Genomic DNA, 24,699 nt, shown 5'->3' with positions numbered 1-24,699 from the left:
GCACTCACTAGGTTATTCAAAATTCTTGTCCAAAAGAAATTAAAAATTGCATTTCCTAGATTCAACTAGCGGGGTATGATTGGCCTGGCCTGATAAGCTAATGTGGATTTTTGATAGAAAAGGCATATTTTCTTTAAAATTTACCTACTTTGTACCAAAATATGAAGCAATTAGGTCTTAAAATGCTCTCTCAGATAGTTTGATGACTAAAAAATATTGGAGCTGCATTTCATCTCTGTTGTGGAACCAAAGACTAAAAATTTTGTATGGAGATGCTATACTGATAGTGTGGCAGTTTTGGAAAACCTAGTCAAGAGGGGTATCAAATCTGAGAACAAATGTCTTGTATGCAATTTTGGTGCTAAGTCTGTAATGCATGCACTTTTCCTTTGTGATCATGCAAAAAGAGTATAGTTTGGAAGCTCTCTGGGTTGCAAGTGGAATGAGTCTACCTTGCCCCACTCTTTTTTGGACTGGTGCAAGTTATGGGTTGACTCTTTTGCAAGCTTTGCTGACCAAAAGGAGGACAGTCTAAACTCTTCTACTCAAGTGTTATGGTTTATTTGGAAACAAAGGAATAATTGTGCTTTTAATAATGCCAACTCAAATCTTGCCCATGTCATTTGGAGTACAAAGGTACCGGTTGGAGTATAAAGGTCCTTAAGCCCAAGCTGCGACAACCCCCCCTCTCCAGTGAGAGATTTCAAATCTCTAGAAGTTTTTTTTTGGACCCGCCCTTCTTCGAAAATCGTTTGGGCTGTTTTGTCCAATGTTTTAAAAACCTACCTAGAGGCCAAACCATTTTTGCCTTTGGGTTGCGGGTCACCGGTTTGACTAGTAGGTCGAACAGTTTAGACCGTGCCACGTCATTACACACACACATGTGTGTGTATATATATATATACGTGTGTGTATAAATATATATTTTAGAAAAAATAATGTATAAATATGTTTTAGATATATTATACGTATTATTTTATATTTAATTTATGCATTTTAATTCAGCTTTTAATTTTTTATTTAAAAAAAATATTAAAAATTGCAATTTGAGCCCCAAAAAGGTTTTTTTTCGCAAAAATAGTGGGGCAAGGTGCCTAAGGCCCCTTGGGATGCATAAATCTCAAAAAATTTACCCAAAATAATAAAAAATAACCCCATCAGACATCAGAGTGCAAAGTTATGGCCTCCTAAAGTTTTGCATGTATTGAGTGTGCAACCCGTGACCTAGTCAATGGTCGAACCAACGGGTTGAATGGCTCTTGACCAAGTCAACGGTTTTAACTGTCTGATGGGTCTTGACTCTTGACTGAACCAGACCCGGAATCCTGACCGAGTGATAGTTCGAACAGTTCAACCAGCCATGTCAATGGTGGGTTGAAAATATTAGTTTTGTAGCTGCAAATTTGGGCCCTATTGTTGCTCTATCAGCTCAACATGCGGAGGCCTTGACTATGAAGGAAGCTGGTTAAGAGTAATTTTTGAAAGTGACCGTCTTTGTATCCCTTGCTGTTTGTCTCTTAAGCTGTGTTTGGTTTGAAGGAAAAAGTAGGGAGAGGAAGGGAAAGGTAAGGAAACCTATACAAGCTTTGTAAAGGTTTCCTTACCTTTCCCTTCCTCTCCCTACTTTTTCCTTCAAACCAAACAGCCCTTAGTGAATTCCACTTTTTCCTACCAAAAAAAGGGCACTCACTAAACGACTTTACATTCTCTAGTGAAAGGTTCAGAGTATTGATACATAATGCACCAATTTTCTGAATAGGTGATACATGAAATACTACCAATTAGGCTTTCAACAAAAAAGACCATTAGGCTTTGAGCAATGGAAATATACGAATTAGGGAGTATCTAGATCTCTAAATACATAGGACTGTAATTGCTTTCTCCTAGTTAGATGTTCATATTGGAACCTGAGTTTGAATGTTCATTACTTGAATTAGTCCGTTAAAATTGAATTGAGAATATGGACACTCCATTGGACTAAACGGTAAATGTAAGTTTCATTTTTTTTATCAATTTTGTTTTCCTTTAGGAAGAAGGTAGGAAACCACCTTTCCCTACCTCTTCTTTAAAACCAAACACAGCCTTAATAGACATTATTTATGGGCCTCAAATCATGGACTCTGAATTTGGGCTTCAGTGGGCATAATCAAGGTTCAAAATATTGATACGCTCGATACGCCAGTATGGGCGTATCGGGCGAATCGATACAGCTTTTGGTGCTTTTTTTATTTTTTTTCACAACTGATTTAGGGAAACTGGTTTAGGCCTCTTCTACACCCTGAACCGGTCAGACCCCACCCCCAATACTGTAGGGGTGTACCAGAGTGGTCCCGGAGCGATACGTATCAGTCGATACGGGCCGATATGTGTCGATACTTTGAACCTTGAGTGTAATAACAAAGCATCAAAGGAAGCTGAGCCAATTCTGAACTTGGTAAAAAACAGGCCTCAACTATAAAGTTAGGCATTTCTATTTCAGGGGGTGTTCGAAAATATGGTTGGGAATAAAACTAAAAAGGCAAAAAAAAGGTATACCGAATTAAAAAGTTAAAACTGCATATCACCATTAAACACTTTCATACAATAACTAGTTGATGGGGACACGGGACAAGTTAAAGTTGATAAGTGGTTGATTATCTTAAATGGGATTGGTAATTGATCCAACTATGTAAATATAAAATTTCAAATGTTTCAAATTTTTAATTAGTGTTCTTTAGTAATTAAGAATTTATTAAAATTAACAACCTTGTATTTTCCCACTTTTTATTCACATTTTTAAAGGTTTAAACAAAGCCATAATATGAATTACAAGTTTGCTAAGATTTTTGCAATATCAAACCTATTCCAAGAAAGAAACAATTGTGTAAAATTCAGTCTTAGTAAAATGATAAAAATAACCAAACTGTTCTTATTTGGTTATCAGAGAAAGGAAAGATAAAAGCGCTCCCATCACAAATTCCTTCAGCCATTCTCACTTCAAGTCCAACCAGCAAGACCATAGCCTTCCATGCCTCCCGGATTTTCGGTAACCCTTTGATCCTTTGGACTGGTCCAAAAGGTCCAAAGTATTCATCAGATTCGATTGGAATTTGGAGCTAATCCATTTGTAATGGACTCATATTAGACCTGATCGGATTGGACCAAATCTGATCCAATTGGCACCCCCTTTGAACTATCAATATAGCCATATAGGTATGTGAAAGCCATGATCCACTTTGAGCATCCATATAGAACGTGAGTAGGATGGTTGCCGTTTCTTTGGTCATATTTATTGCTCAAATATAAGCTGATTTTGTATAGTTTAAGTGCATGTGCATCTCTGAGATTTAAATTGTGTTTAGTTGCTTCTTTTATAACAGAAGACAACTAATGGTACCAATTCTGAATTTCTGATCAATCAATCTATCATGTAGGCTGATCTCTCCATCCAACTATATATTTTATGTCTAAAGCTGAGGTCAATGAAACTTTTACTGTTAATGATCATGTGCCAAAAGGCCTAGAATCCAGAAACAGTTTATATACGGGAGTTCCAGAATTCCAACCAGAATCATTATTTCAAGATTAAATTAAATAATGAACTAGGTTATTTGAGCTTAAATATATTAACTATGGAATCATCATATATTAGGGCTGCAAGTCAGGCCAGGTTAGGTCAAGTTGAGACCAAACCCTACCCCAACCCTAACCCTAACTAAATTCCTTCAACCCTAATCCAATCCAAACTCAACTTTGAGTTGGGCTGGGCTCAGGTTGGGTCCAACCCAACCTTCTTCCCATCCCTTAAAATCTTGTACAACTTCTTAATCTTAGATCTTAACTCAACTTTCATTACATATATTAATCCTATGTTTTACTAGTATTCGTTTGTTGATGTTTTTATTGGTTCTCTAAGTACAAAATTCGGAAAAAAAATGTTTGAAATGACTATAGTTTATTATGATGATTTATAATAGATCTTTTATGGGCAGCAAGCTATGGGTGACAAACAACAGAGAGGAGATAAGGAATAAAATATTCAGAAAACATAAAATATGTTATCAATGTTTTAGTATTTCCAATTAGGATTAAGTGAAGTGATTATCTTAAATGAAATAAATGATAGTATGTGGTAGTGGCTATATAACTATCATGCATCTAGACAAATCATGTATGATCATATATATTACATATATTTATATATAATATGTACTACAGAGTTGGGCTTGGGTTGGGCCGGATTGCCCAAAGGGTCAACCCTAATCCAACCCGAAGTAAAGTTGGGTTCATAAATTTCAACCCTAACCCTAACTTGAGCATCAACCTGACCCAACCCAACCCGACTTTTTCAAGTTGGGTTAGGGCTAACCTGGCCCAAGTTGCAGCCTTATCATATATATAAAAATTGGAAAAAAGAAAGGGAAAAAAGGAAATCGTTGTTTTCATCCTAGCAATTGAAAAATTACAAAAGCATGAGGCGCAACTTGTGCCTGGTGAAAATGACTTAGAACAAGAAAGAGAGGTGAAGAAAAAAAATCGGATTAAGCATCATACTTGCAGAGGTTCTCAAAACCCATGTACTCATTCTTCTCGATCTTATAAATCATATTTGATATACAAACTCCACCTGTTAAATAAAATAAAGAGCCTTCAGATTTGAAGAAGCTCAATTTTTTGAGGGTGAATGTAGAAAAATAGTTTGTTTGGTCTTTCAGTTAAGCTGTGTTTGCGTTAGAGCAAAAGCAGAAATATGTGGTTGAAAAGGAGTTGAAAATCTCCTTCACCACTCAGCTCTGGATCATAGAGAATAACAGATTATTACTATTAGTCATGTTTTTATCTGTCATTATAATGGATGGTAATAATAACTTGGGAAGGGGGTAGTCATTTTTATTTTCCACTGAATTGTAGCATCTAAGATGCTTTTCCACTTCTGCCCCTCAATCCAAAGACAACCTTATTGAATACTTGAAACCACTTTTTCGCAAATGATACTCAACCTAGTGAGATTGTAGTGACAAAGATTGTGAAGGAAAGGATGAAGATGATGAGGGATGCCCTCCCTAATACAATGATAAGCATCCTCACTACATATTGCCCTATAAAGGCAGCAATGGTTGCCACAACAACAAAGTAGAGAGCTTCCCAATAAGGCTCAAAAATAGAAGATAAATAGTAAACTGAAAACTTCATTATATGTACACCCAAATACATATTTTTCTCTCTTTATTCTTGGGGTCAAGAATTGTTCTCGACCAGCAGAACAAAATCAAGAATGATAATAGAGACTACAGTTGCTTTACTTACCATATGGAACTGAGAAACGCTTCAGAAGGTAATATTCTACAACAGACATAGATGAAGAGAATGTCATAGCAAAGGTGGATGTGGCACTTGACACCTGCACCAAAACTCACCTAGAAAAACAATAAAATTGTCTACTAACAAGAAAAACATGAAAAAGAAAAAAGAAAAAAAAAGCCGACGCTGGTCTCCCATGCTAACCCCCAACCAAAACCCCACCCAAGTATAGGCGAAACAAAACTACAGAGAAACAAAGAGAAGATGGAACTGGAATCCGTTGGTTAACAGGTGATCTGGTAGGGTTAACAGAGAGATAGAGGTGGTGAAGCCGTGATGGGTAATGGAGTCGATTTGAGAAAAAAACACGAAGGAGAAAAAGAGGTGGATGAAAATGTAGAGAAACCCCATACTTATAGAGAATCAAAGAGAGAAGATGAAATTTGAATCCGTTGGTTTACATGTGGTCTGGTATGTTAACAGAGAGACAGAGGTGGGTCGTGATGGGTATTGGAGTCGATTTGAGAAAAAAACATGGAGAAGAGGAGGTGGGTGAAAATGTAGAGAAACCCCATGTCTTCAATCACGTCACAACACGTTTGAAATGATGTCTTTCCAATGTGGGTTGTGTTGGTTGGTGAGTCAGCATGTCCGCTCTCCGCGAACTGCAATCCACACTCAAGAGTCACTTTGCCTTCATTTTATTCCGCTGTTGTTGCTTTGTCTACGACGAAATCGAAATGTAAGTAGAACTCACTTGGCTCGGAAATCAGCAACTCGCTATCTCTTTCCCTCTCTTTCAAATTTAATCTCTTAATTAAATGATCCAGTAGATGGAGACAGAGTAAATGGTTCTGTCAGTGTGAGGTGCGTTGAGGAGCAAATCCAATTTCCCCATGTAAATGGTTCCATCGACCATGCAAAGAGGCCAAACTTGAAGCCCCATTGACAATGCCACCATCACATGCTGCCACCACTTCCACCACCACCACCACCATGAAGACCATGGCACACAAAACCATAACAGAAAAGAGGAAAACCCATAAACAAATAAATAAATAAATAACAGAGAAGTAGAGAGGGATGAGGGGAAAGAGTTCAAGAGAGAGAGAGGAGGGGGAAAAGGAGGGAGGAAGAGAAAGAGACACACAGAAAGGTGGAAGATAGACGGAGAGAGTGGGAAGAAGAGAGGGGAAGTGGTTAAAGCGGAGGGATACAGATATGCATGGACAAGTGTTGAATCATGCAAGGAAAAAAGACAGAAATATAAATACGTGTTTGCCATGCAGTAAAGAATTGCAAGTATGTAAATTTACAGTAAATCTACAAATCTACAGTAAGATTCCATTTAGCGAAAGGGGAAAGCACCCCTTTCACTTTAATATATATATAGGTAAAACTTTATTTGTATTTGCAAATATACAGGCATATAACAAGTTTAGTGAAGATCCATACAAAGGTTAATCCCATGATCCATATAAATATGAAACCATCTATACATTGTTGAACTGCAAATTTAGGCACTTCTCAAATTAATCATTTTGCAAGACAATAATGCATCTTGACTGTATTTAAGCTGCATCAAGTTAAATAAATGAGATGCCCATGTAGGTAGTTATCAAATCATCTGCAGTCATTTCCCTGAAAACCAGATAATTAACATGTGAAATAAAAGGCTAGGGAAAGGCATGCAAAAAACCATTTAAGTAAAATGGAACTTTTAAGAAATGACAATCTAATGTTTCTTTCCTCATGAAATTCAATAGACAGATTGGCTTGTCCACTGTACTCTTCTCTTTGGCAAGTGGCAACCCAGTTGATTGTTCAGACTTGTAGACCTGGATCCAGAATTGATACTGCAGGGAATTTAACTTGACATAGCATGCCAGTGGAGTAGATATTGTCAGAGAAAATCATGAGAACTTACCCAAGGCTAACCAGATGTCAAGTTAGAAAGAATTCAGCCAGAATAGTAGCACCTATTAAACCAAGAAGGCACAACAAAGAAATCACATCTTCCATCCCAAAAGATGACTCCAATAAGAGGTAAATATTGTAGGAGTCACTATTGCCTCGGAAACCTCTGACAATCATTGCCTGTAAAATTCATAATCAGGAAGTCTAGGAATGGATTTATTGGATGAAAATTGTGCAAGTAAGTAGACTTGCACAGTTTTTTTTTTTTTTTTTTTTGATAATTAGACTTGTACAATGTTTTATGTCAATGAAATAATTTTGTAGAAAAAATGGGCAGTTTAAGGCCCCATGATATGGATGTTGAGTTGTCCAGACAATACAATTTCTCAATGTCCCTTGACATACCAATAAGATGGCATTGGACAGATGAGCAAAACTAAAATATCACTAAAGGATAACATGATAACAACCCATTCAAGATGAAAGTCTTTGGTTTTAAAGAATAACATACCTAAAAAGAATCCAAAGCTGGGAGATTTGCTCAGCATGACTGAATATTTTTGAAGATTCGGTGAACTGTGAACATATATGGAAAAAACTGCATGAACAAAACAATATATTAATAAGTATACAGCCCACTTCTATAAGGCCAAAGGCAAAAAAACAATTCTCATAATCAACTGATAATAATACCAAGAGTAAAACAATTATTGTTTTCCAATAATTTTCTGTGGCAATTTCTGTAGAACTGATAATAATACCAAGAATTTCTACTGTAAAAGAAGATGAAATAAAGAAGGGCCACTTAGATCTGCCAATAACACAGAAAAGTCTGATGGTCAACTTACAGTTACAGAGGCAAATCCAACCAAAGAAAGTCAAACATATATAGGGGGCCCTCTTGTCCTCAGTAAGATAAACATCTGAAGTCATTAGAAAGGATACTCAAGGAGCCTAACACCTTTTCATTCCTCATGATTCATGAAAGACCAAAAGATTAGGAGGTTTTTGTATGTATATAATTATGTTTTCTGCAAGGAAAATTAATTCGGAGCCCAAAAGACTTTGCCATGTCTTCGAAAGAGTTCTTTTATCTGTGCAAGTTTTATATTAAAAACTGAAACTGCTAAAGAAATCCACTAAATGGTGAGTACTGATGATATTGCATGTGTGCTGTATGGCTCCAACAAATATTGACTTCTTCCCTTACCACAAAAGCTCAAGTTTGTTTGGTTGATTTTAAGACCACAACTCAGTTGTATCAGAAAAGACTAATGATGTACCAACAATAAAGGATTTGGCAAAAGTATAAGCAATTACTTTGAACTACAATCCCTAAAGAAATTACTATGAGACCACAACTCAATAGTTTCCATTACTGTCAACTGCTTCCAGTTTATCCTTTGAGCTACAATCCCTAAAGCAGCATTATGGACCTGCCAAAAGTATAAGCAGTTACTAAAAAGATTTTTTCCAAAAATAATTGATTAAATTACCAAAAGAAATGGAATCTTCTATAGAAAGATGATATCTAAATGTTTACTGAAAGCAACCTACCCAACTATTACCTCATCAAACACTAAATTGATGAAACTCAAGGAAGGCAATAGGGTAAGGATAACTTCAGCCACTGGAGCACCAATCATGTTCAAGGGGTGCATAAACCACCTTAGAGCAGATGCAAGTTGTTTTGGAGTTGTGGTAACTAAGCAAAGGTTTGCACTTTGGAAGATCTTTCAATGAAAAACAGGTATTGGTTCAAAATGTTGCAGCAATCAAATGACAATAACTGATTGAATCTTTCTTTCAGGAATAACTAGGAAATATTCTACAAAACAGTCCCTAATGAAGAGTTGAAAAGAACTCATACTTTTTTTTTTGAAGGCAAAAAAATATGTCAAAGGCAATACAAAAACATAGGTGGACAAATACAAGGAAATAGCAACATACTGTGAAGGTCAGACAGGCAGATGTGCTTGCCACTGACAAGCCTTTTCTGGCAAGCTGCAGTGGCCCTAGCTTCATAACTAAATATGAATAACCTCCCAATGACATAGGAATGTTAGGCAATCCCATCATAGCTGGTGGTGGGGTTCTTAACTGGACAAGAGAAAGCACACCATCTGAGCCCAATCCCAGCATAAGAAATAACAAACCAGAAAGCAAGCCCACTCTTGCCAATTGATCCTACCAAAGGTATTCAAAAATAATCAGTAGAAACTTCATATTTTTACAAGGGTTGAATATCTTCAAAAGTTCGATTTACATTGTTAGAAAAAAAAAAAGAAAAGAAAGGAAAAGACTGAAAAGAAAATAATAGAAAAGACAATATAATGCACACGAAATTACTTCTAAATGACTAACTCAAGCTAAACATAAGACTGATAATTCTAAATTCTTAACTAGAACAAGACAAAGCAATTTCTGGGTCTTACCCAATTCATCTGTAGTCCAATCAGCTGATCCTATTTCAATCAGATTTTCTCAATATCAAATAACAAGATTTTACTGCCTTCATGATATCTAAAGACCATTTCTGTGGAAACTTTACTGCAATGGAAAGCATTGTCACAAGAAATGCTGAACAGATGAGGCTTGTACTTGTTTACATCCTAAAACTGTTCATGCTTCACGAGCTACTTATGTTCAGGCTTACCATCCACAAATGAGTAGGGAGGATCCATATTGATAAAAGAGCCAAGCATATGACCAATGCAAAGCGCATAACTATATTTGATCTTGCCAGTAAAACAACAAAAGCCAGAAGCCATACCTGTAAAACCAGGAAGGATTGAAATAAAAACGAGAACTTAATACTATTCTCCACAAAAATGTTCGTCAATGGGCTTAAGCATATAATCGAGCCCCCTAGAAAAATGGAATTTGAAAATGTATGAAAACTAATTCCCAAAAAAAAAAAACCCTGATCTGTATAGATCTTTTCATTTTACAACCTAACCAGTAACCACTTGAACAGAGTCCGAGTGGCTGACTGTACATTACATGGGTTCTGGTCTATCAATTGCATATATTGCAATATAAATCAATGTTTTACCGTTTTGAAAAAAAAGTAAAATAAACAATTATGGGAAGAAATCTTGATCAGAACTTGGGCAATATTTTTTTTCTACAGAAGTGTGTATATATAGCTGATATAATAGATAAACCAAAAAGGTCTGTAAATTAAATCCAATGCCTGAAAGAGAAACTATCTTATTTGAGATAAAATGAATAATCTTCCAAATGGGAATGCAGTATTCTTGAAAGGAACCAAGAAGATCTAACTCGAACAAGTTAGACCCCACCCATACATCGTAAAGAAGAAGAACAAAGGCGCATCAACTTAAATCCATCAGACCTTCAAATTTAAGCCCCCATCACAAAAAAAAAATACGAACATTACCAATTTGATTCTGGGGTTCACCGAATGCAAAAACGTGGTGGGAGAGGAAACGAACTAGCAAATGGGACTCGAAGTTGCATTGGAGATCAATTTCAAGATCCTCTCTGCTACAGCTCCTTTCGGCACCCACTTCGCCCATTTTCCAGCTTCATTACCACAAACACGGCCTAAAGTTTTTACGGTAAGAGGAATGCTAGTCCTACGGTAATGGGTTGAGTCCAGCTTGAGCGCCGTGGATATTGAACATCATGTGGGGCCAAGTATCTTATATGTTTTTCTCGTGAGCAAATGCTAGCCATAAATATAGAATATTTTGCCATTTCATCTGACCTAATTGTCAGAAAAGTGGGTCCCACGGAGATGGATAGGGGTTACCTCCTTACCGGTTACAAGAGCTTAGGCTTTGTTTGGAAAGAGTGTAAAAAAATAATTTGCACTTTACATGTTTGTATTTGTACTTTCTTCCAAACTGAGCCTTAATATGCTTTAATAAACCCTGGGCGGCTGGGCCCAAGAACGGTTTTAAGACCATCGATACTCAGTCGGAAGGAAAATAGGAAATACGCTGTGTAGGGTTTAAGGGAGAGCCTCAGTTGGAAGTCGGAAAGTGAAGTAGCAACAGTTTTGCAGGGTTTCGCCACCTTCGATCATGGAGAAGGCTTCTTCGTTCTTGTTCTCAGGCATCCGTTTCGATAGGAAGAAGTTTGCTAGCGACATTGCCAGATTTAAGGTTGTCTTTTTCTTCCCTTAGACCGATGGAGGCCTTTTTATTTCTCTTACGCTTCATCTGTGGATCCAAAGTAGATAGCTTCAAGTTCAAAAGTTGTTTTTTTTTTTTTTTTTAAATAGTTATCGTTTAATCTTTTTTGTAATATTATTGTTTCGAATACATCAAGTCATTCTTTTCTCATACGTTTAGGAGAAAAAGGAGAACGCGAATTCACCCGAAAAGTTGAGGTTGGTGGAAACCAGCCAAACCGAACCAGCAGACGATATGGTATCTGGGAAAAAGAGAAAGCGAAGAGGAAAGGTTACTGGTAAGTTTCGTGGTTGGTTTGTTGGTCGTTTAAGTAATGGTGTTGAAATGGCCTAATATTTGCTAAATACTACTATAGTACTATGTGCTTTCTGTGTTCATGCATGCGTGGATTTGTATTTCAGAAACAGTAAAAGGATTCAGTGTCTTCAAAAGTTCAGAATCTTCCACCGCAACTGCACAGAACGAAAAATCAGAAAATGAACTTTCCCGAGAAAAGAAGGAATTGAACAGACAAATTGAGGTGATTTATCTCTCTACTGCTAACTTTATTTGTTGGTTTATTTGGCTGCTAACTTTATTTTTTTTTCTTCATGAGTTTAGCGGGATTCAATATTACGTAAAAAACATGGAATTCATATTTCTGGTCATAACGTCCCATCTCCATTGCAGAATTTTGCAGAGCTTAGCTCAAGGTACGCTAATGAATATCAGATGTGTTTGTGAATTAGGTCTTATTTGACTATGTAACTTGATTTGTTTTCAATAGTCTGAACTATGGGTAATCCCAGATGGAATTTAGAATAACTTTTCTTTTACAAGTTCAGGTTACATTCTTCACCAAATCCAGATAAGTTCAGATTAGTAATTTATTGAGTTTGTGAAAAATTTCCTTGTGGCATAGTAACCTGTCCAATAAATCCTGATGGTACATGACTACTTGGGTTTTATAGTTTTGTTTATGCAACATATCTTTCTTTTACAAATCATGGTTATCAAGTATACATGTTCAGTATTTAACATTTTAACAACTTGCAATTGCATGTACATTGCTTTTGCTCACCATATTAGTGCTTGAGAATTTCCTATGAAGCAATATTGTTTTCATTTTTTGCCATTGGATCTGTTTTCTGTTGCTTTATTCAAATTCTAAGATGGTCACTAACAATTGTTTTTGAATGTTTAATAGGTTTGGCTGCAAAGCATATTTGTTACGTAATTTAGCGGAACTTGGATTTAAAGAACCAACACCAATACAAAGGCAGGCTATTCCTGTTCTTCTCTCTGTATGCTCTTCCATTTAAGCTATTTTCATTTCCCGTGGGGTTGTTTGCATGCTAAGTTGTTCTATTTAAGTTTTAATCTGAATAGAATTTCAATTTGTGTTCATAATTCCATGTTTATTTCTTTCCTTTGTTTTTGAAAGCAATTATATTATTTTTATCAGGGACGAGAATGCTTTGCTTGTGCACCAACAGGTTCTGGCAAGACATTGGCTTTTATGTGTCCTATACTTGTGAAACTTAAGGTACTGTCAAGAGCAACTTCAAGGTACTTTTGCTTTGATATAAATACCTTTTTTTCTATTTTTGTTGGTCTAATTCATAAATACTTAAATGACTTTTTTCCATATAATCAGCATGGATCAAAGGATGGCATTCGAGCTGTGATCCTTTGCCCTACACGAGAATTAGCTGCTCAGACAACCAGAGAGTGCAAGAAGTTGGCTAAAGGAAAGAAGTTCAATATCAAGTTAATGACTAAAGAGCTGGCTAGAAGTGGTAATTTTGAGAAAATGTCTTGTGATATTCTTGTTTCTACACCACTTCGCATAAGGTTTGCCATGCATAAAAGAAAGCTTGACTTGAGCAGGTATTTTCTGGATCTAGTTTATTTCATATCTTAATTTTTGTATTTCTCACTTCTGTCCTGACCTACACATGCACACAAATGCAGATAATAGAGATCAAGTAAATAGTATGGCTACTAGAGCTAATGGAAGTTCCTTAATAGTTCATTTCCACAAGCTTCTAATTACATGGATAAAAATGGGTGGTATGAGTTTTGGGGAAGTTTCTTCTGCCTGTTTTGTTTTGGACTATGATAGGAGCTGCAGGAGAGCACCAATAGGATAGTTCTAATGTAAAGGTGGGATAGTTAGAATATATCTGATATTGTAAATGCCCTATATATTCTTCTTATTCTCAATAAACCATTATCAGCTACTGATAAAAAAGAAATATGGCTATTAGTTTTTCTCTAGTCTGCTTCTTATCATGTTGTAGCTTTTTAGATTAACAAATTATAATAGCAATTTGAAATTGATCTCTAGAATTTGGAAAAAAAAATCTCCTTATTCATTCATTTCTTTTCTTTTTCTTTGATTGGTAAAAAAGGTTTTATTGACAAGAAATGTAAGTTTTATGCAATGTTATATGTGAGCTCAAGGGTTTCCCAAAAGCCATTCCTGAAAGATAATCTGTCCAATCCCTTCTTTGAGAAGAGAGATCAAATCCACAGCTGGAATGCTGGGTGGTTATTTCTTCCCCATACAAATCATTGGTTTCTCTTCCTTCAAATTTCCTAGAAAAGCATAAATAAGATCACGATGCAGTAGATTTTAGTCTGAGAGTAACCTTGAATTCTAGCTTCACTCTAATTTTTTGGGTTGAAAGTGTTGTAAAAAATTATTTTCTTTGTGGCACAAAGGCATTGACCATTAGTAATGTCAATAACAAGTTTTAGTTGGTCCTTATGATAATGTCCTTTCAAACTTACGTTGCTGTAAATAGTTATCTGAGACTGTCACTGCATTACGATAGCATCAATGAAATTAGTATCTCTATGAGGGCAAGCTTGCTAGTCTTATTTGGGGGTAGATGATCCAAGGAAAAATTTGTAATTCGGGGGGGGATTTTTCTGTTGAAGTTTCCCTTCTAACACCCAGTTTTGTATGTAACCATTTGGAGGATGGATTAAAGGGTGTGCTTAAGGGGTTCAGTGGGGTTCACACACAAGTCCTTTGAAGTTTTATAAGTGCATATGCCATTGTTAACAATGGAAGAGAGCAAAAACATACTAAACATGGTTGGTGCTTCATTTGTGTGTAAGGAGAGGACAATTACAACTATGGTGTAGGCTATTTTGCAGTCAGGTTCTAATTGTGTCCAATGGCAATTGGGGCAACGACATATCAAGGAGTCATGACATGGAATTTCATCAAATGGATGTAAAAATGGACTTCTTGAATGGAGATCTTGGAAAGGGGATTTACATGGAACAACTGGAGGGTTTTATAGAAAAAGGGCAATGAACACTTGGTGTGCAAACTGAACAAGTCCATTTATGGTTTAGAACAAGCCCCTTGCTAGTGGTATTACAAGTTTCATGATGTAATCACATCATTTGGGTACAAAGACGACATGCTGGTATTGTATGTTGACGACATGCTGATAGCCAGTAGAAATATGGGCTTATTAAACCAAACCAAAGAATTTCTTGCACAATGATTTGACATGAAAGACATGGGAGGAGCATCCAAAGTTTTGGGCATAGAGATCCAGGGAGATAGAGCTTGTAAGGTATTGTGTTTATCCCAAAGGCATATATCAATAGGATCTCAGAGAGGTTTGGCATGCAAAATTGCGCACCAAGTGTAGCCTATTCATAAAGGAGATAAGCCTGGCATTGATGACCGTCCTCAGTCAAATCTTTCTATGCAGCTCTTGTTGATTGGAGGAATGGTTCCTTCCCTTGGAGATGGATATGGTCTCCATATATTCCAACTAGGATTTGCTTTTTCATGTGGACAGACTATTTGAAGATGTAAAGCAGGGCTGGGGGGTACTGCATAGGCAGTGAATGTAAATCCATGTATACAGCAACTTTTTTTTTTGAGAAAGGATAACTACTATATCCAAAAAGGGGCAAAAAGGGGGGGGGGGATGTACATGAGAAGGTGTACAAAACCATCAAGATCTCACAACTATAAAAACACCCCACTTAAGGGGGCAAACTATTCACACTATACAAAAAATTTCTATCCACCCCAGATTCAGCCAAAGGATCTGCAATTGAGTTCAGCTCCCTTGGAATCCATCTAAAGCCGCAATGCAGAGAAGATGTTATTTCTGAAATCTCATTGAGGAAGTGACCCAACCTCCAAGGGCCCTTTTCTGGGTGGGAAGCCCAATTAATAACATTTCTGGAATCCCCTCAATGAGAACAGAGTTCAGGTGCAGAGATCTAACCATTCTTAGACCCATCACCAAAGCTCTGATTTCAGCTTCAGAAGCATATACAAAACCAACTGGGCCACTGAAAGCCCAAATCACAGAACCTTCTCTGTTTAAGATAACTCCCCCGATGCCAGCCACTAGCAGTTGATTGGCAGATGATCTGTTGTTGCCATCAAACTTCAGTAAGAAATCTAGATCTGGTCTTGGAGTGCTGGATTGTCCAGGCTGATTGTTAAAGTGGGAGGACTGTACAATCTCTAATAAATTTCTTTCAAGATCAGAATAGCTGAAATCTTTGAACTGATCAGAAGAGAGCAGCCAGGAGAAAATGTAAGAAAAGATTCCTTCTCCAATGGCCTAGGCCTTCATCCTAGCAAATTTGTTGTCAAGGATTCTCTTGTTATGTTCATCCCAGATACACCACAAACAGCACGAGTTAAGGCTCTCCAAAAGGTTTTACCTCTTGAACCAATCTTGCAAGAAGGCCACTGATTAAAGAAGTTTGCCACACTATTGGGAGGAACCCAATAGAAGCTAGCACCAAACATCATATCAAGGAAGTATTGCCAAAGAGATCGAGCCATCTCACAATTAATTAGTAAGTGGCTAGTCAACCCACCATCCTTCATGCACATGACAAAGATGTGGGAGGAGAGGTATTGGGATCCTAATCTTCTTCTTTGTATCATGTCACAAGTGTTGATACGCTCCCATACTGCTTCCCATATAAAAAGAAAGAGACTTTGAGAGGTACCACACGAGGCCAATTTCTGTTGACCAAGAAGGCAGGAGGGGTTACGGAAATAAGGTGGGTTAAAAAGGATTTAGTGGAAAAAACATCGTTGGGAGATAAAGACCAGATACGTTTGTCAGGGAGGTGAGAAGAGAGAAAGACTCCATTTAATGAGAGGAGAAGGGAGGAGGCTTCTTGGGCTTCAATGTCCGTTAGGGCTCTACGGAAGTTGGAAGTAAAGGACACATCTTGGTTATCTCTAACTAGGACATTGGAGACTAGAATGTCTTTATCCAAGGTTAGGCTGAAACGATTAGGATAGGTAACAGACAAAGATTGAGGACCCTACCAAGTACCAGTCCAAAATCTGATACGATTCCCAGTTCCAATCCTAAGTCTTACTAAAGAGGAAAAAAGAGGAAAGACTTGCATAATACCTTTCCAAGAATTGGCTAGAGAAAATCTGTTTGTCACATTGTTGCTGTCCCACCCGTTGTTGTTCCTTCTGTATTTACTTATCACTGAAGCCTAGAGGCTATCTTGCTCCAATGGGAACCACCAAAGCCATTTCCCCAGAAGGGCGACACTTCTTTCTTCCAAATGGCCAAGACCCAAACCTCCATCCTTCTTTGGTTTGCATACAGTCTCCCAATTAATTAAGTGCTCCTTTTTTTCTTCTCTTCCCTCCCAAAGGAAATCATGTTGCAGCTTTTCAAGACAAGCTCTAACTTTAGCTGGCAACTTAAAAACAGAAAGAAAATAAATTGGTAAGCTGGAAAGAGAGGATTTGATAAGAATGAGACTTCCCCCTTTTGAGAGGTAGTTCCTTTTCCAAGAGTCCAATCTTTTTTCGCATTTTTCAATTACAGGATTCCAGAAAGCAAGGGAAGAGGGGTTTCCCCCCAAAGGTAGACCAAGGTAGTTTAAAGGTCACTTCTCAGTCTTGCACCCCAGAATTTCTTTAAAGGTATTCATCTTGCTTTAGGTGACATGAATACCTACAATGCTTCTCTTAGCTAAATTGACTCTTAAACCCGTAACAGTCTCAAAACAAGTGAGAATTTTCTTCAGATTTCTGAAATACACTGCTTCACCTTCTAGAAAAAGAATTATGTCATCGACATAGAATAAGTGGGAAATCTGAATCTTCTCTCTACCTACTGGAAACCCTTTAATAAATGTCTATTTGTGGTGGACTTAAGCAGAAAGTCTAGTAAATCTGCTACCAGAGTAAACAAAAGAGGGGATAGAGGGCATCCTTGTCTCAGTCCTGTAGAAGTCCTAAAAAAGCCTTGGGGGGCTCCATTAATGAGGACTAAGAGCCAGGTAGATTGAACACATCCTTTCATCTATCTAATCCATTTATCCTCGAATCCTTTAAGTTTTAAGATATTCCAAAGACATTGCTAGTCCACTCTGCCATAAGCCTTTTCTAGATCAATTTTGCAAATTACCCCTTCTTTTTTTTGATTTCTATCTGCTACTACTTCATTGGCAACCAGGATCCCATCCACAATTTGTCTACATTTAATGAAAGCACTTTGAGAGAAGTCTACCACATATCCAATTACTTCCTTCAGCCGATTAGCTAAGGCTTTAGCTAGAATTTTATATAAGCTGCTGAGAAGGCTGATTGGTCTATAATCTTTGATCTCTATTGCATCAGCTATTTTTGGAACCAGCTTAATAAAAGTGGAGTTATTGCCTTGATTCATCTTGGCAGATCTGTGAAAATTAGTAAAAACCTCCACCAAATCTGACTTGATGATATCCCAGCACTCCTGATAAAACATCAAGGAAAATCCATCAGGGCCAGCCGGCCAGGGTCCTTATCTTATCAAGGCTAAAAACTGCCTCTTTAATCTCCACTTCACTGAATTCTCTCTCTAGCCAAGACTTTTTATCTTACGAGATCTTTGGGCCAGTCCATTCTGATAGTGAAGGACTCCATATTCTATCTGATGAGTAAGGATTTTCAAAGAAAATCTACAGTTTCCTCCTTAATAATTTGGGGATCCTGTCTCATTGTTGCCCACCATCAGCTTAGAAATGAAATTCTTTCTGTTTCTTCCATTCACAAAGCTGTGAAAAAAACGGGTGTTGTGGTCTCCTTTTAACCAGTTTTTTTTTTTTTTGATCAATAACACTTTCATTAATTCATCAGTAGAAAATTTACAAGTGGAAGACAAACACACTTATCTTCCAAGAGTCACAAAGAACTTCAAGAAATGAAAAAAGAAATTACAAAGATACAAAGACACCAATGTTACAGCTTAGCCCAATACAAAGAATCCTTTTCTGCCCTTTGTTTTGCTAAACCGTCAGCTAGGGAATTAGCTGATCTTTTAATCCAACATGTCTTAACTTCCATCTCCCGCACCAGCCATTTGAATTTCCTCTTCTCATTATTATACTTCCATAAATCATTTTGATCTTTAGTCAGCCACCCTATCACCACCTCTGAATCCCCTTCAATTATAAGTTTCTTGATGTTCAATTCCTTAGCTTTCCGAGCTCCTTCCATAACTGCACATATCTCATCTCTAAGGGAGTCACCCACTCCAATTGGGCCTGAGAACATAGCAGAAATGACCCCATTTTCATCTCTTAAAACACCCCCGATCCCCGATTGTCCCGGGTTTCCCCTACTGCATCCATCAAAGTTTAATTTCAAGAATCCACTAGGTGGGGGGGGGGGTCCAAGCCACACTCATTACTGACTTGGTCTGCGTGCAATTTGCAATTTCACCCCACTTCCTCAACATGTCATCCACAGTGTAATATGTGAATATTTCCAAAGATTTCAGCCCCTGTACTGCCCTAAACTGTATGATAGCCCTCAGATCTACTGTTCCTCTCTGAGTTTCTGAGAATATCCTGGAGTTTCTTTCTTCCCACAGTGTCCAACATACTGCAGCCCTTGGTCCTCTCCACATTGTCCTTCCCCTTTTTAACCGCTACCTGAAAAAGGAAGGTGAAAAAAGGCCCTGCATGTCTGATGGGGGATTCCAGCTGCATCCAAATAAGGAGAAAGCCCAATCCCACAATGACCTTGCGAAGTGGCAAGACACCATTAGGTGAAAACCAGTCTCCCCATCTGCTTTACATAGAACACACCACTGAGGTGACAAGCAAGTATTGGGTCTCTTCTTTTGGAGTAGATCACTAGTGTTGATTCTTTCCAGATAGGCTTCCCAACAAAAACTACCAACCCTAGGAGGTATAGCTCTGCACCAAACCTCACCAACAGGGAAAGGGGACAAGGTAGGACTGGTGGATTGACTTAAGACTTTGAAGAACGAAGAACAAGAGAAAATGCCATTGGGGGTAGGTATGCAGATTCTAGAATCCGCCCTAGTGGGGTCTAAGACAACGTTATCAAGAAGTGCAAGAAGGCTCGAAATACAGTCGAAGTCTGAGTCCCTCAAATCCCTTCTTAGACCCAAGTTCCACCCAATCCCTGAAGTGGAAGAGGACGGGGTGATGAAAGACGAGATCGGCTCATTTTTCAAATCAGAAAGAGCATACAAAGACGGAATCTCATTTCTTTTAGACAAATCCTCTCTCTCTAATTGCCCATTAACCTCTTGGGATTCTATATTTGCAATATCCGCTAGCAACTTGTCTTTTTCTTCTGAGATGTTTTTGAATGTCTGCTTACTCCATTCCTTCAATTTCTTTTTGATATATTTTAGCTTTTGCCCAAACCTAAAACTTGCCCAACCTTCAGGAGGACGTTCTTCCCACCGTTTGGTCACTTCATCTTTGAAGTCAGGATGGAAAATCCAAATTTTCTCAAACCTGAAAGGGCTTTTAGCCACTTGTAGTTTTTCTGTATCCAACATTACTGCTCAATGGTCTGAAGTACAGCGATGTCTGGTTGTCTGAACAGTTTTGGGGAAGTGATTCTCCCAATTGGAAGAGTAAAGAAATCTGTCCAACCTACTACAAACTGCTTCAGCTTGCAACTTGTTGTACATGTTTTGTTTCCTTCTTTCTTTTTATGAGGTTATACTTGTTCTCAGAAAAAAAAAAGATTATTTGATGTTTTTAATGAAATCTTGAAACTTTAAGGGGTAAAACATGAAAAGTGAGTGTTTGTTGTGCACCTCAGCCTCAGAGAAGGTTTCACACCTTCTATTGCATTGCAGTTTCTCAAGTTCAGTGTATTAGCACTGATTCTTGGCGTGGGGGCTTATGTTTGAGGTGTTAGTGGTGAAATTTTTGCTTTTCCTGGTACTGGGGTTTTCTGCCTTTTCCTTTGCAAATAAATTTACCTTTTTTATAAAAAAAGGCCTGTGAATCTTACTCATATGTAAATGTATATAATTTTGCAGACTCTATGGTTGCTTTGGATCAAGGTGAAAAAGGAATTGGGGCCATTATTGGGGGGAGGGGGACATCTGAGCAAATTTCCGCTTGTTTGGTTCCAATTACATGTTGCAGAGAAATTTGGAAATTTGCAGGCTAAAAGCTTTCAATTACTTGCATTCCAAGTTCCTTGGTTTGTCATTGAATTCTGTCAAATTCGGTTTGGAATGGAATTCAATTTTGTTCCATTTCTCAATTCCATGGTTACATGAATATATCCCAAGGGTTGTACTGTAGGAATATAAACAAATACAAATCCTCTACACTTGTCGATGAGAATGAAGACAACCTCTCCAAGGGTTTTCCCATGGCAGGGCGTAAGACAGATATCAGTATGACAAGAACAAACAGCACATCCCTGAAACTTCAGTCTAGAACAAACATAGGATCAATCCTAATGCTGTGTATTATTGACAAGCTATCTGCTGTGCTTATCTAGTGGTTAACCATTGTTGACAAGAAAATCAACCAACATAAATAGCACACTAAAAATGACATTAATCTCATGTAGTTAACTTCTTTGTTTTTTTTTGAAGGGTGGAGTATCTTGTGCTGGATGAATCTGACAAGCTATTCGAACTTGGTTTTGTCAAGCAAATTGATTCTGTGGTCAAGGCATGCTCAAATTCTTCAATAGTGCGCTCTCTGTTCAGTGCTACGTTGCCTGATTCTGTTGAAGAACTTGCCCGTACAATAATGCATGATGCAGTACGAGTTATTGTTGGTAGAAAGTATGTATGATGTATAATCAATTCCAGAGCACTCTCTACAAATGTAGTATAAGTTTTGGGAAAAACATGGCTTGCTTATCCGTAAACTTTAAAGACCATATATAAACTAGCTCATTGTTCATTTGAGACAGATACAAAGCGATGGGATGCATTATCTATTATTATTGATATTGATCTGATCTTTACAGAGTGCATACAGTTCGGCAGTTCGCCAGTAGCCCAGTTCAGTTCTTTCTCTTCACCGGAAGATAATGCATCCCATCGCTTTGTATCTGTCTCAAGAAAGGTCTAATGGATGGATATGATATTGATCTGATCTTTAACTGGCTTAAGAAATCTTGTCATGGAGTTCTATTTTCCACGTCTTTACATGTTTATCATATGTTGTATTGTTCCTCTTTTTCTGCAGTCAGCTTTTGAGAAATGGATGTCTTACTTTTTTTTAAAACCTTTTGTTTGATAGAATTCAAATTCCAGTCTTGTTATTTAATTTCAAATACTTGCTCACTTTAAACAGGAATACTGCTTCGGAACTCATAAAGCAAAAACTTGTTTTTGCTGGAAGTGAGGAAGGGAAGTTGCTTGCACTTCGGCAAAGTTTCAAGGAGGTATGGCCTGCTAATTTTCATGTTGTATAAAGAGTTTACTGCCTTCTATATTGGGCGCCAATTTTTGGGACTGTATGGTTGTGAGCAAATTCTAAATTGGAACTTGTGGCCATGGTTTTTAAAAACAACCCGGTGACCGAACTGGTCAGGGGTCCGGTTACTGGGCCGTTCTGACAAAAAAAAACAAAAAACAAAAAACTGTCAAAACCGTTTGAACAGTTAACCGCCTGGGTCAGCGGTTTGCTGACCAAAATCAACAGTTTTGGGGAAAACCGAAACTGGTCACCTGACCAGTTCCCAGTTCCCGGTCTGACCATCCGGTCCGGTCTGGTTTTGAAAACCATGCTTGTGGCCCAAAATGAGGATTAAAAACCAAGACAGGTGGCATATGCCAACTGGTGGCTGTTCTCTCAGCTCAATTAGATGGTGTTTGCAGCAACGCAAGCATCTGGAAATCTCTTATATCACATAGTCATATGCTCATTATAACTGATTTACCTCTGGTGATACCGCTGGTGATGATACTGCATTTCTGTTATGTTGATTAATGAACTGACAGATACAGAATTATAGATGTAGTTTCAAGATACCTGTTGGATAGGTTGAACCATCAAAATTCCCAAGTGAAATATAAAATGCTCACCTTTTATTTAGGGGTGGGGGGTGAAGAGGGTTTGTTCCCTCTGTAGCAAGAGGTAGTTTGGCAGTTCCCTCCTTGTACATTAAACTTATTCTTTTTCCTTGCATTACTAAACTTTTCATGTTCCATAGAAACAGTAGAACCATAACTTTTGTGAGGTCATTCCTTCTTGATTTTTTGTCTTTCAATTATAAGTTGGGTTCATCTTCACCTTTCTAACTAATGCCTTTGGCCCATTTTTGTGGGTTTTGATCTCATTTTGGGTGGACAGAGTCTGAACCCACCTGTACTATTGTTTGTCCAAAGCAAGGAACGGGCAAAGGAGCTCTACAGGGAGCTGGCATTTGACAACATAAGAGTTGATGTTATTCATGCAGACTTGTCCCAAACACAGGTAACCTCATAAAACAACCCCAATATATTGAAGCAGTTTTGCAGTAATAATAGAAAAAAGAAGCAAAAAAGAAAAGTTTTCAGGATTAGCTACAGGCTAAGTAGAATGATGCCTTTTGTTCAAGTCTTCATGATGATCAATGGTTTCTTGTATTCTATTTGCATTACTTGCCAACAATTTTTAAGATGATTGTGCACTAATGGGTTCTTCTATTAACACAGAGGGATAATGCAGTCGATGATTTCAGAGCAGGGAAAACATGGGTTTTAATTGCCACAGATGTTATTGCTCGGGGTATGGACTTCAAGGGCATAAATTGTGTGATTAATTATGATTTTCCTGAGTCTGCTGCTGCATACATTCACCGGATAGGTATGCCACTTTATCACTTCTTGCTCCTAATGTGCTTCATGTGTATCAAGTGGATTAATCAGATCTTTTGGAGTAGTTTCGAATAGTTGTGGGTATGTGATAGATGTACTTGGATGTTTGGTATTCAAGATTTTAAGCTCCAGCAATGTAATGAAAGCTAGTTATAAGAATTGTAGGTTTATGAGTATTTTCATAATCTTGCAAAAATTTGAGTGTTGAATACTGATAAAAAGTATAGAGCAATTTTGATACTCAGAAGGATGTCATGCCCATATCAATTTGAAAGCCTGTGTGGATAAATCACGGGAAAAGAAGGGATAGAGAAAAGCCTGTATGGATAAGTAATCTTTGAAAACAGCTGAACTAGGAGCTGAATTGTGAATACTGAAAAGATTTAAATTTGAAAATTCCCTTAAATTGGGACTTTTTGGCATGTAGTAAAAACTTTGGGGGTGAAGTTGTCACCCCAGTATCAGAATCATTTTAGCATCCAGGATGGGGGAGGTGAGTTGCTGAATGCTGAATTTTTGGTTTTCAAATTGGACTCTTCAGCATTCACATTATCAAATACTACCAATTTGTAGATAATAGTGATGAGTATAACATTTTTACCCTGTTTTAAATCATCATCATCCATAACTTATTTGCTGACAGTTTGGAGAGATCAGGGAAAGTTGCTCCTCTCTTATGGTTTACTGAAACTAAAGCCTGTTGATTTTACCCAGGTCGGTCTGGCAGAGCAGGGAGAAGTGGTGAAGCTATTACTTACTACACGGAAGATGATGTTCCATTCTTGAGGAACATAGCCAACGTGATGAAGTCTTCAGGGTGTGAGGTTCCATCTTGGATCATGGCCTTGCCCAAACTCAAACGGAAGAAGCACCGACCACAGAGAGATTCCATTTCAACCAAACCAAAAGATGAGGAAGATTGATGCAGCTGTTTTCACACTTCACTGCAATGGGGAATGTTATGTACCATTCGCATATATGGCTGCTCACCAGTTCCAATTGTAATTTGTTCCCTCCCGACTTCTAATTTATGCATGATGTCGAGGATAGCTTGGCGCTTTGGGACATGATCTCAAATTTTTATAGCTTTATCGAGTTATTCATATTTTTAATTGATCATTTCCCAACAGGGGGAATAATGATTTGACTTGGAAGCTTAGTATATTCTGGTCGACCTCTTGTATTATTACTCAGCATCCATCCCAGAAGTCTAACCTACATTTGTGAACTCATGCCAAATTAAC

The 24,699-nt window shown here is 37.7% G+C and overlaps 2 protein-coding genes across 10 annotated transcripts; one reads left to right on the top strand and one right to left on the bottom strand.

Annotated features, from left to right (window-relative positions):
• Nucleotides 1–6,612: 6,612 nt before the first annotated feature.
• On the bottom strand, nucleotides 6,613–10,805 carry LOC104596398 (protein ABCI12, chloroplastic-like). Of its 9 annotated transcripts, XR_016080665.1 has the most exons (9): nucleotides 10,601–10,802; nucleotides 9,633–9,970; nucleotides 9,148–9,384; nucleotides 8,766–8,930; nucleotides 8,518–8,633; nucleotides 7,709–7,795; nucleotides 7,208–7,259; nucleotides 7,032–7,118; nucleotides 6,613–6,923 (listed from the first exon to the last, which is right to left on the bottom strand). XR_016080665.1 is itself a non-coding variant. In XM_088895293.1 (8 exons), the coding sequence occupies exons 3-8, from the start codon at nucleotides 9,639–9,641 to the stop codon at nucleotides 7,241–7,243; spliced, it is 546 nt and encodes a 181-aa protein (XP_088751419.1). In that variant the 5' UTR covers nucleotides 9,642–9,747; nucleotides 9,854–9,970; nucleotides 10,601–10,805; the 3' UTR covers nucleotides 6,613–7,240. The 9 variants fall into 9 exon arrangements, 7 of the variants coding, with proteins under 7 accessions (XP_088751419.1, XP_010255841.2, XP_010255842.2 ...); XM_088895293.1 differs by having other exon boundaries at nucleotides 6,613–7,259; nucleotides 9,148–9,297; nucleotides 9,633–9,747; nucleotides 9,854–9,970; nucleotides 10,601–10,805; XM_010257539.3 differs by having other exon boundaries at nucleotides 6,613–7,259; nucleotides 9,633–9,747; nucleotides 9,854–9,970; nucleotides 10,601–10,804.
• Nucleotides 10,806–11,117: 312 nt separating this feature from the next.
• On the top strand, nucleotides 11,118–24,617 carry LOC104596401 (P-loop containing nucleoside triphosphate hydrolases superfamily protein). Its single transcript, XM_010257548.3, has 12 exons — nucleotides 11,118–11,330; nucleotides 11,520–11,637; nucleotides 11,762–11,880; nucleotides 11,961–12,052; nucleotides 12,547–12,643; nucleotides 12,805–12,885; nucleotides 12,997–13,229; nucleotides 21,236–21,430; nucleotides 21,948–22,038; nucleotides 22,950–23,072; nucleotides 23,294–23,444; nucleotides 24,170–24,617. The coding sequence occupies exons 1-12, from the start codon at nucleotides 11,250–11,252 to the stop codon at nucleotides 24,376–24,378; spliced, it is 1,590 nt and encodes a 529-aa protein (XP_010255850.2). The 5' UTR covers nucleotides 11,118–11,249; the 3' UTR covers nucleotides 24,379–24,617.
• Nucleotides 24,618–24,699: the final 82 nt, after the last annotated feature.

This window comes from Nelumbo nucifera, chromosome 1 (assembly GCF_055504915.1).
Source record: "Nelumbo nucifera cultivar China Antique chromosome 1, China Antique-T2T, whole genome shotgun sequence".
Taxonomy (NCBI): domain Eukaryota; kingdom Viridiplantae; phylum Streptophyta; class Magnoliopsida; order Proteales; family Nelumbonaceae; genus Nelumbo; species Nelumbo nucifera.
Note: the sequence above shows the minus strand (reverse complement) of the source record. Positions and strands in the feature narration are given on the sequence as shown.